The sequence below is a fragment of the Aegilops tauschii genome, chromosome 7 (genome assembly GCF_002575655.3).
Source record: "Aegilops tauschii subsp. strangulata cultivar AL8/78 chromosome 7, Aet v6.0, whole genome shotgun sequence".
Classification (NCBI taxonomy): domain Eukaryota; kingdom Viridiplantae; phylum Streptophyta; class Magnoliopsida; order Poales; family Poaceae; genus Aegilops; species Aegilops tauschii.
The window spans coordinates 437,385,440-437,397,675 of NC_053041.3; the positions used below are offsets into that span (position 1 = coordinate 437,385,440).

General features: G+C 44.4%; 1 protein-coding gene across 2 annotated transcripts; it reads right to left on the reverse strand.

Annotated features, from left to right (window-relative positions):
* Window positions 1-1,868: 1,868 nt before the first annotated feature.
* Window positions 1,869-6,187, reverse strand: LOC109734801 (protein FAR1-RELATED SEQUENCE 5). 2 transcript variants are annotated; one of them, XM_073504185.1, is made up of 7 exons: window positions 5,907-6,187; window positions 5,597-5,814; window positions 5,076-5,300; window positions 4,609-4,873; window positions 3,808-4,489; window positions 2,832-3,624; window positions 1,869-2,741 (listed from the first exon to the last, which is right to left on the reverse strand). In XM_073504185.1, the coding sequence occupies exons 1-4, from the start codon at window positions 5,963-5,965 to the stop codon at window positions 4,677-4,679; spliced, it is 699 nt and encodes a 232-aa protein (XP_073360286.1). In that variant the 5' UTR covers window positions 5,966-6,187; the 3' UTR covers window positions 1,869-2,741; window positions 2,832-3,624; window positions 3,808-4,489; window positions 4,609-4,676. The 2 variants fall into 2 exon arrangements, with proteins under 2 accessions (XP_073360286.1, XP_020149573.2); XM_020293984.4 differs by having other exon boundaries at window positions 5,907-6,024.
* Between the last annotated feature and the right edge of the window lie 6,049 nt (window positions 6,188-12,236).

A 12,236-nucleotide genomic window follows, 5' to 3' on the forward strand; every position in this document is an offset into this window, starting at 1 on the left:
AGTTGCAGAATAAACAGAGACTAGTAAAAGGCGAGGTGACGATGTGTGTTGGAAGTAGTTCCAAGATTGATATGATCATCATCGCACACTCCCTGTACTTTCGGGATTAGTGTTAAAACTAAATAAGTGTTATTTGGTGTTTGCGTTGAGCATGAATATGATTTGATCATGTTTTTGCAATACGGTTATTCATTTAAGTTAGAGAACAATTGTTGTTCTGTTTACATGAATAAAAACCTTCTATGGTCATACACACCAACGAAAATGGTTTGTTGGATCTCGATCGTAGTGATACACATAATCATAATATTGAAGCCAAAAGATGCAAAGTTAATAATGATAGTGCAACTTATTTGTGGCACTGCCGTTTAGGTCATATTGGTGTAAAGCGCATGAAGAAACCGAAAATTTGTTGGCGCGGACGAGCACGCCTGCTCACGGTATCGCAGTGCATTGGTTCGTTTCGGGATGCGTGGCGCATGGCGTGTGCATGTACACGGACGCGAGCGTATTTAAGGCGTGTACGTGACGGCTAGAGACGCCGTTCAGTGGGATACGGCGGCGACGCTAGTGTGTCGATGACGCCCGTTCTCGTCCTGTACCAACATCACAGCCGGCGGGTCAGACCGGAGTTTTATTTATTTATCTATAAGAAGAAGGTACAGTCCTAAACGCGGCAAACACTCGCACACGACGATATACTCCCACCGTCCGGAAATACTTGTCATCAAAATGAATAAAAGAGGATGTATCTAGATGTATTTTAGTTCTAGATACATCTTTTTTATCCATTTTGATGACAAGTATTTCCGGACGGAGGAAGTATAATATAATTTACAGTCTTACAAACACAAACCTACTTCTAATCTCTCATGGCAACCAACTACGCCTCTTGTCTTATCTCACACAGCTTACTTAGCTTAATCGCTGTCGGGTGACGTAGCAGTCCTAGGATTGTCATGAAGACATCAGTCTTCAAGCTTTGCTCACTTTGCTGGGCGGATATCAGTGGTGATGGAGGTGCTGCATCCATCAGGACCCCTAGTTGTCGACTCACAGTAGCTGCCTGCCTCAGACCAGTTGTCACCGCCGGCGCAGCTCAGTTCTTCTGGATAATAGTTGCCGACCTCCTCCACGGCTGAAAAACGAGATTCAACTTCAGGCTCATCTTCGATTTCTTCAACGCCCATTGATGCACCGTCAGCCCTTCCGTAAACTGAAGCCTGCATGCAAGAGTGAGAATCATATCGATATGAAGTTTTTGTGTTTTAGATTGGCAAGGAGATGAACACCAGTGATAACATCTTTCCCCAATCATAGACAACCCCTGCATGACAGGCCCATCCGATGGTTCACTGCGCGCACCGAGATGATCTTCAGATCTTCAGAACTGATGGTGCGGGTTCTGCGCATTGCTGCCTGCAAGCTCAATCGAGCTAGAACCGGAGGCGATATGACTAACAGAGCCCCCAGCTGAAGCAGCTTCAGACATCTCCGCTCGCACACGCACACAGACACCTTTCTCTCCCTCTGGTATCACGTAGAGCGCAGATGAGTGCGGTCTGCCCGGAAGAGCTGCATCTCGTCGTTTAAGTACAGCCCCGTGGCTACAGCACAGATGAGGAGAGAGCTCAAGCAGTTTGAAATTCGAAATGCATGGACTCCCGCCCATGGCACACAACACGCTGGCGTTGCCACATGTCAGTTGGATGCACCACGATGAGGTAATGCCGCTACGGCCCAACTGTACAATTCCAACTTACTCTGTTTCCTGATGAACGCACTGAAACCATTTTTGAAGGCAATCTATTTTTGCTGATAAACAAAGTAGAATCTAAAATACAAAATGGTGAAAATTAAGAACCATGTAGAGAGGTGAAAATGATTCAGTCCTTAAAACGACAATAGTGCCAAGTACAACACATGCACGGTAGATGGTTTTTATTACACAGATTCCTAAGTATTGGCTGCAGAGCCCTCAAGAACAGAGTTTGCAGAAACACAAACTAAGGTAAATTCGTTTCCAAAGCTATTTTCTCGATCACGTGCACAACAACTTTCGGCTTGTTGCATGTGTTTCTCCTGTGTCCACCGACACCACAGTTTGAGCATTTTGCCTCTTTCCTTTCCTTTCGACGAAGATCTCCTCGCAGTGGGCATGTGCTGTTCTTGTGCCCTGGCTCCCGGCATATACTACAGAAGCGAGTGCGCTTGCTGGTAGCACATCTCTCTGCATCTTGTGCATTTGCTGGCCGCTTGTATTTCTTGCTTTTTGCACCCCGAACATCATATGGAGGCTTGTCCCTGCTTGTGGTTGGTCGACCGGCTTTTCGTTTTCGTTTTGGAGGACTTAGTCCTTCGAAGTTCCCCACTGCACTCCCTTCAGCGTCCGCTCAAGGGTGCAATTGCTGCAATGGGTTCTTTGTCTTTTCTCTTATGTTGATCATTTTTGTCTTCCGGTCCCATTCCATCCTGCACAGCAGCTAGTGGTGTCAGCTTATCCACTGCTCCCTTCAGGATGTCCATTGCACACTCATGCTTCTGGATTTGCATCTCCCGGCCTGACTACCTCAAGTGCATGTGTGTACAGATTTCAGTGCCTGTATGTTATTGAATTCACAGAAATGCTATCCTTCTGAAGATGCGACAGGTGGGCTGGCAGCAAATCCCTTGCGTCCTTCGTCCACTGCTTCAGCATATGCTTTGCTGGTATATGGTCTATGCCAAGGAAATCGAAGGACCTGCAACAGGAATCGTGGGCATTCTTAATTGTGATATTTCTCGGAATGGAAGAGGCACAGTGTTATCAATAGGAAAGGATGTTTAGTTACCTTAACAGCGTGACAACAGAGCAAGCATGTGTGTTCAAAATTGCCACATTCGCATATCAGCTCAGTTCCTTCGTCAACAACTTCCACTTTGTACAAAACCCTGCACCATTTGGCATGTTTCTCTGGATGGTATCGTTTCGCGAAATAGGTTTTCCCTTTAGTGATTTCCTCAACTTTGTACTGCCCCGCTTCATATATAACTTCGCCAAATTTTTCAGCCATGGTTCGGGTGTAGATGTCGCTAGCGTGCATCTCCAGTGGTGTATTCACTTTCAATACTGGGGCTACCTGCAGATATAGACAATGCATTAGTGAGGATAGAGTCAGCAACTTACTATCTTTGTGCGTCTCTCCTCATAGTTCTCATTTGCCCCTCTATCGAAAAGAAGTCTCATGTATTGTCGAACAAATAGATGCATGGGGCAGCTTGCTGGAACATAGCATTTGAGCATATGATTGGCACTCTCGCTGCGTTGTGTGCCTGTCATCTTTGCACAGAACTTTCCATTGAAATATGGTTTTGCCCATTTCATTCTAGTTTCATAGATGCCAATGAGGTAAGCATGTTTTTGCAAACCGTGCGCCTCTGTCACTTGCTTCCATGCAGTCTCGAACTCATCAACCGTAAGCATGTGATGGATTATTTTGTGGAATTCTGCCCTGAATTTGATGTGCTTTGTGTAATGTGGACCAAGATATTCTTTTGCCTTTTTCAGGACGTGCCATTTGCACCAGCGGTGAGTGGTGTCTGGCAGCACTTTCTCAATTGCTAACTCCATCGCTCTGCATTGATCTGCACACATTCACAAGGACACATCTTTATGTCAGTAGCATTTGGCAGAGTTATATGACAAAAAAAGAGGATTCCAAGACTACTACAACAGCAAAAATATGTCATCCTTGGTTATCACCGATTTTGTTTGTTGTTTTTCTTGTGTTATGCAATGAAAAGAAACTCCAGTAATAGGTCATTCACCTGTGAGTATTGTTTGCAGATGTTTTCCCCCCATCATGCGAATGAATTCACTGAATACCCACTTGAAAGTGTCAACTGTTTCATCTCTGACTAGCACGCCGCCAAAGATCACACTCTGGAAGTGATTATTGACGCCTACAAACAGCCCAAATGGCATATCATATAGGTTTGTGCGGTATGTTGGGTCAAATGTTATTGCATCTCCAAAATAATCGTACTGTGCCCTCCTTGCTTTAGTTAACCATATCAAATTCCGTATACGGCTCTCCTCATCAGGCTGCACTCGGTAGAAGAGACCAGAGTCTTTTGCTCCCAATTCGGCAAAAACATCCATGGTTTTCTTTAAATCTTCGTCTGCTTGCTCTCGACTGATCTTACTACAGAGTCCTCTCAGTGCCCTTTTGCTGATAGGCACATTTGTCATTGAACCGAAGAAACTACCAATTATATTGTAGACCTTGCCAATGCTAATATTTTTCTCACGGAGTTGTTTAACAACATCCCTTGTGTATACATTGATATGTCTGTGTGAGGGCCAGTACATCGTTTTGCCACATTTTTCTGTTGGTGCATGATTGTGTTCTGGTCTGTACTCACTTATGTACCACCCACTGTCATCTGATTGAAGCAAACGTATCATTGCAGGGCATCTGCATCGGCATGTCCTGCTTTTCAGGATTCCCTGCGAGAGGCACAAGCAACTCCATTACATCAGTTTTGTATTTTCTTGCAAACTTAGTCTATATGGCATCACAAATACATGAGCATTTTATATTACACTGAACTGGAAACATTACTTACAGTGCAGCCATAGACTATCTCCTGCATGCATTTTGTTCTTTCGACATTAAGCCTGCTCTTGCCATACCTTATTCCAAATCCAATCTCCTAGGAATAGAGATTGTAGCAATCATACGCTTCTCCAAGTGAATCAAAGTTGATACCTGTTGCTGGAACCACGACTGTGTCAGTCTTCTTCTCTGCATATCTTTGCAATGTTTTTTCGAGGGCACTGATCCTGCCAGCACATGGTGGACGTTCAACAGGTGCATGTCCCACACGTACTCTGCATTATGCAGGGCATGTAATTTCATAAACAGTTTTGAATAGCGTATAATCACCAACTAAAAGGTACCAACACTCTAATTACACTTGTATTTTTAGAGGGGAATCGGCGCTTCTATTTATGATTAGGAGGAATACAAGTATACAGCCCAGTCAGAATTGTCATATATTTGGAATAGAAACACACATCCATATTTGTGTACCTCTTGATCCAGCTAGGTGCTTGAGGATTGTCTTTGCCTGTCGATTGTTCTGAGGTTGGCATGGACAGGGCCATCCCACTGCAGGTGCTATTGACATCTCCTTGTATTGTTGCCTCACCATCACCCACATCACCAATGCTGGATTCAGCGTCTGCGCATACCAAAGTTTGCATTGCTTTGCCATCCAGCAATGATTTACTGGTGGTGAGGTCCGGCAAGCGAAACCTATGTCAGGCAAAACAGTAGGAATATAAGGTGACCCTCTATATATAGCGACAGCAATTTGGTAACCAAAATTTGGGAATGCATTATTCAGAATAATGTACATGATGACACACAGTTTTCACTTCAATATAGACAGAGTCCTACAATGGAGAAGTTACAGTTCATGCATTTACATGTTAATGGAATATTTACTGGGATAATGAACAAGTTTGCTATATTTCAAACTGCCAAAATCACGCCCAAAATTCAAAATTAGTATGTGCTTCACGTCGAAATACAGCGCCCCATATGCATACCTGTTGGCTGAGTCAGCCGCTTGTCCATCGCCCTTGCTGTCCAACGCTCTGAATTCGATGTTGCGATCCTTTTGGAGCCGCTCTCAAATTCTTCTTGTGCTATCACTGCGCCATCCCAAACAGCACCATTGCTAGATTGAGCGACGGCGCACCCAAGAGATTGATTTGCTTCGCCGCGCAGAAAGAATTCGGCGGCGGCGAGATCCGGCAATGGGAATCTATGTAAAACAAGCGAGACCACTGATAAGATGGCCTTCTAATTGGAGAGGATAATACTGAGAAACAAATAACGAGGGGAACAAAAAAATACCTGTCGATTGGATCTGATAGGAACTCGAATCCGTCGCCTGCAACGTTCGCCATCGCCATAGCTGTAAGCTTCTAGCCTCGTGCGGCGCTCGAATGGACGGATTTATTTTTCCTCCCCTGTCGACCCACAGGGAAACCCTACACTTATCCCCTTCGGAAGAGCCGTTTCCATGACGTCCCGGGTTCGACATCCACCACGATGTACCGACACGAGAATTATGTACCGACGGGATAGGACCACTCCAGTCGTTATTTCGCATGGCTCCGTCACCGCCCGCCGCCGTTGTCCTGGCCGTATACGATGGGTACATATACGATCACATTTAATATGGTCTCGAACGCGTCGCTGTTTGATTGGCACACGTACCAGGAGCAGGCGAGCTCGTGCGTACCATCGCCGCTCTCATGAAGAAACTCCATACTGATGGGATTTTGGAATCACTTGATTATGAATCACTTGATGCTTGCGAACCGTGCCTCATGGGCAAGATGACTAAAACGCCGTTCTCCGGAACTATGGAGAGAGCAACAGATTTGTTGTAAATCATACATACAGATGTATGTGGTCCGATGAATATTGAGGCTCGTAGCAGGTATCATTATTTTCTGACCTTCACAGATGATTTGAGCAGATATGGGTATATCCACTTAATAAAACAAGAGTCTGAAACATTTGAAAAGTTAATATAATTTCAGAGTGAAGCAGAAAATCATCGTAACAAGGAAATAAAGTTTCTACGATCTGATCGTGGAGAAGAGTATTTAAGTTACGAGTTTGGCCTTCAGTTAAAACAATGTGAAATAGTTTCACTACTCACGCCACCTGGAACACCACAGCATAATGGTGTGTCCGAACGTCATAATCGTACTTTATTGGATATAGTGCAATCTATGATGTTTCTTACCGATTTACCACTATAGTTTTGGGGTTATGCATTAGAGACAGCTGCATTCACATAAAAAAAGGGACACCATCGAAATCTGTTGAGACAACGCCTTATGAACTGTGGTTTGGCAAGAAACCAAAGTTGTCGTTTCTTAAAGTTTGGGGTTGCGATGCTTATGTGAAAAGGTTTCATCCTGATAAGCTCAAACCCAAATCGGAGAAATGCGTCTTCATAGGATACCCAAAGGAGACAGTTGGGTACACCTTCTATCACAGATCCGAAGGAAAGACATTCGTTGCTAAGAATGGATCCTTTCTAGAGAAGGAGTTTCTCTCGAAAGATGTGAGTGGGAGGAAAGTAGAACTTGATGAGGTAACAGTACCTGCTCCCTTATTGGATCACAGAAATCTGTTCCTCTGACTTCTACACCAATTAGTGAGGAAGTTAATGATGATGATCATGTAACTTCAGATCAAGTTACTACCAAACCTCGTAGGTAAACCAGAGTAAGATCCGCACCAGAGTGGTACGGTAATCCTGTTCTGGAGGTTATGTTACTAGACCATGACGAACTATGAAGAAGCAATGGTGAGCCTAGATTCCGCAAAATGGCTTGAGGCCATGAAATCTGAGATGAGATCCATGTACGAGAACAAAGTGTGGACTTTGGTTGACTTGCCCGATGATCGGCAAGCAATTGAGAATAAATGGATCGTCAAGAGGAAGACGGACGCTGATAGTAGTGTTACTATCTACAAAGCTAGAATTGTCGCAAAAAAGGTTTTTCGACAAGTTCAAGGTGTTGACTACGATGAGAGTTTCTCACTCGTATCTATGCTTAAGTCTGTCTGAATCATGTTAGCAATTGCCGCATTTTATGAAATATGGCAAATGGATAAACAAAACTGCATTCCTTAATGGATTTATTAAAGAAGAATTGTATATGATGCAACCAGAAGGTTTTGTCAATCCTAAAGGTGCTAACAAAATATGCAAGCTCCAGCGATCCATCTATGGACTGGTGCCAGCATCTCGGAGTTGGAATATACACTTTGATAAGTTGATCAAAGGATATAGTTTTATACAGACTTGCGGTGAAGCCTGTATTTACAAGAAAGTGAGTGGGAGCACTACAACATTTCTGATAAGTATATATGAATAACATATTGTTGATTGGAAATAATGTAGAATTATTCTACAAAGCATAAAGGAGTGTTTGAAAGGAGTTTTTTAAAGAAAGACCTCGGTGAAGCTGCTTACATATTGAGCATCAAGATCTATAGAGATAGATCAAGACGCTTGATAAGTTTTTTCAATGAGTACATAACTTAACAAGATTTTGAAGTAGTTCAAAATAGAACAGTCAAAGAAAAGAGTTTCTTGCCTGTGTTACATGGTGTGAAATTGAGTAAGACTCAAAGCCCGACCACGACAGAAGATAGAAAGAGAATGAAAGTCATTCCCTATGCCTTGGCCATAGGTTCTATAAAGTATGCCATGCTGTGTACCAGATCTATTGTATACCCTACACTGATTTTGGCAAGGGAGTACAATAGTGATCTAGGAGTAGATCACTGGACAGCGGTCAAAATTATCCTTAGTGGAATAAGGTTATGTTTCTCGATTATGGAAGTGACAAAAGGTTCATCGTAAAGGGTTACGTCGATGCAAGTTTTGACACTAAATCTAGATGACTCTAAGTCTCGGTCTAGATACATATTGAAAGTGGGAGCAATTAGCTAGAGTAGCTCCGTGCAGAGCATTGTAGACATAGAAATTTGCAAAATACTTACGGATCTGAATATGACAGACCCGTTGACTAAAATTATCTCACAATCAAAACATGATCACACCTTAGTACTCTTTGGGTGTTAATCACATAGCGATGTGAACTAGATTATTGACTCTAGTAAACCCTTTGAGTGTTGGTCACATAGAGATGTGAACTATGGGTGTTAATCACATGGTGATGTGAATTATTGATGTTAAATCACATGGCGATGTGAACTAGATTATTGACTCTAGTGCAAGTGGGAGACTGAAGGAAATATGCCCTAGAGGCAATAATAAAGTATTCTATATTTCCTTATATCATGATAAATGTTTATTATTCATGCTAGAATTGTATTAACCGGAAACATAATACATGTGTGAATACATAGACAAACAGAGTGTCACTAGTATGCCTCTACTTGACTAGCTCGTTAATCAAAGATGGTTATGTTTCCTATCCATAGACATGAGTTGTCATTTGATTAACGGGATCACCTCATTAGGAAAATGACGTGATTAACTTGACCCATTCCGTTAGCTTAGCACCCGATCGTTTAGTATGTTGCTATTGCTTTCTTCATGACTTATACATGTTCCTATGACTATGAGATTATGCAACTCCCGTTTACCGGAGGAACACTTTGTGTGCTACCAAACGTCACAACGTAACTGGGTGATTATAAAGGTGCTCTACAGGTGTCTCCAAAGGTACTTGTTGGGTTGGCGTATTTCGAGATTAGGATTTGTCACTCCAATTGTCGGAGAGGTATCTCTGGGCCCACTCGGTAATGCACATCACTATAAGCCTTGCAAGCATTGTGACTAATGAGTTAGTTGCGGGATGATGTATTACGGAACGAGTAAAGAAACTTGCCGGTAACGAGATTGAACTAGGTATCGAGATACCGACGATCGAATCTCGGGCAAGTAACATACCGATGACAAAGGGAACAACGTATGTTGTTATGCGGTCTGACCGATAAAGATCTTCGTAGAATATGTGGGAGCCAATATGGGCATCCAGGTCCCGCTATTGGTTATTGACCAGAGAGGTGTCTCGGTCATGTCTACATAGTTCTCGAACCCAAAGGGTCCGCACGCTTAAAGTTACGATGACAGTTTTATTATGAGTTTATGTATGTTGATGTACCGAAGGAGTTCGGAGTCCCGGATGAGATCGGGAACATGACGAGGAGTCTCGAAATGGTCGAGACGTAAAGATCGATATATTGGACGACTATATTCGGACTTCGGAAAGGTTCCGAGTGATTCGGGTATTTTTCGGAGTACCGGAGAGTTACGGGAATACGTATTGGGCCTTATTGGGCCATACGGGAAAGAAGGAAAAGGGCCTCAAGGGTGGCCGCACCCCTCCCCTTGGTCTGGTCCGAATTGGACTAGGGAAGGGGGCGCCCCCTTCCTTCCTTCTCTTTTTCCCTTCCTCTTTTCCTATTCCATATGGGAGGTGGAATCCTACTAGGACTAGGGAGTCCTAGTAGGACTCCACACTTGGTGCGCCCCCTCCTAGGGCCAGCCTCCTCCTCCCTTCCTCCTTTATATACGGGGGCAGGGGGCACCCCATGGACACACTTGATATACGATATTTTAGCCGTGTGCGGTGCCCCCCTCCACCAGATTACACCTCGATAATACCGTCGCGGAGCTTAGGCGAAGCCCAGCGTCGGTGGAACATCATCATCGTCACCACGCCGTCGTGCTGACGAAACTCTCCCTCAACACTCAGCTGGATCGGAGTTCGAGGGACGTCATCGAGCTGAACGTGTGTAGAACTTCGGAGGTGCCGTGCGTTCGGTACTTGATCGGTCGGATCGTGAAGACGTACGACTACATCAACCGCGTTGTGATAACGCTTCCGCTGTCGGTCTACGAGGGTACGTGGACAACACTCTTCCCTCTTGTTGCTATGCATCACCATGATCTTGCGTGTGCGTAGGAAATTTTTTGAAATTACTACGTTCCCCAACATATCTTACAGCCCTCACCCTAGCCAAAAGCTCAATCGGACAATATCTCTCCAGAGCATATACATTTGTTCCATGAATGTCGGACCACACTCACTTTGTCTCTCTATCTATATGTCTCTCGATTGACCTCGCTTTCTCACGCCATATCTTCCACACATTGAAGCTACCTCTCCATCCCTCGCAAAGCCGGAGCTATTTACATTGCGAGGGGCACTCCAACCTTGGATTAATTTGTGTAGGCATTTATTCCGGTCGGTTTAGATTATATTTTCGTAGCATTCGGCCCACAACTACTCGAAACACCGTTGCAACCCCCGCAACTCCCCTAGTTGATTTCCCTCTGGCTCGATCATCGCTCTCTCGCACGTCCTTTCTCGGCTTCAACGTCGCACCATGGTATTATTACAAAAAACTCGGTTGTTCTCTTTAATTATTATAAATAAGCTACAAATCTACACACCGATAGTCCACTTGGAATGGAACAAATTTGGACCCACAAATTAAAGTGCTACAAACTACACACCGAGGGGCCCACATGTCATGAAACAAATTTGGACCCATATACAAATTAAAAAATAAAGGACGAGGATTGAACATGCGACCAGGGCCTTCAAGCCGCACGTCAATAGGAAACATACGTAGAACAACAATGTTTGTTGTACCTCCCTTTGTTCACATAATGTTTTTATATTACCACATCCTATTTAATTGATAACATGTAATATTATTTTTAGTACTATTCGCCTTCACTTACTGGTGGGTTCCATGTGTGCTCTCTCTCTCCTCCCCTTCTGCGTTTAGACGCACGGGCATACACGAAGAACTCGCGGGCGATGTTGCCGTTGACCATATCTGGACGTATTCATAAGTTACGGCACAAGTTTCACGTGCTAGCAGCACTAGTCAGTGTGTACGTGCAATGCACGTTAATTTGGAAGTATATTAAGTGCATGCGGATATTAAGTTGGATATTATTTGCGTGTTATTATGTGATTAGCACAATATTTGGCATGAAATTAACTGCACGCTAAACGTGTTGAGCTTTCGACATTGAAGCAGTCTAGTTCGTTGGATGACAAGGAATACATGTGGCTTGATGACGTTTTATATTTAATTTGATACGGCTCTAGCAGAACATTCAATCGATCAAACCATAGATTTCGTTCAGTCTGACTCCAACTTTAAATTATACGACGATCGATCTAAAATAAACGGAAATGATAAACGTTCGGATTTTAAGCATGGCAATCCGAACGTTTTTCATGGCAAATTTAGATTATGCGGCGGCGGCGGCGTCTTGCGGTGGGAAGCGGCTCCTCTGCCGTGCTCTGTGTGTCGTCGGGCCACTGACCGACGGCGACGGCGGCGTCTTGCGCCGTTGTTGGCGTACTCGTGGACGTTGGCCCTAGCTTCAAGGAAGGCCACAATGTTCTGGACTTCGGTCTCCAGGAGCGAGTCAACTGGCGGGAAGAGGCGACTGGCGTTGGTGCAAGGAAGCGGTCGACGGCGGCCATCCATGCCGCTGAGGGGGGCACTGGCACCCGCGCGGGGACAGGCGTTGTCAACGGCGCGGCGTAGACATTCGTGTGCACAGGCACGGGCACGGGCACGCACGTCAGTGCATGCGCAGGCGCATGCGCTGGCAGGTGCACGGGCACTGGCATGGGCGTGCGTGTTAGTGCACGT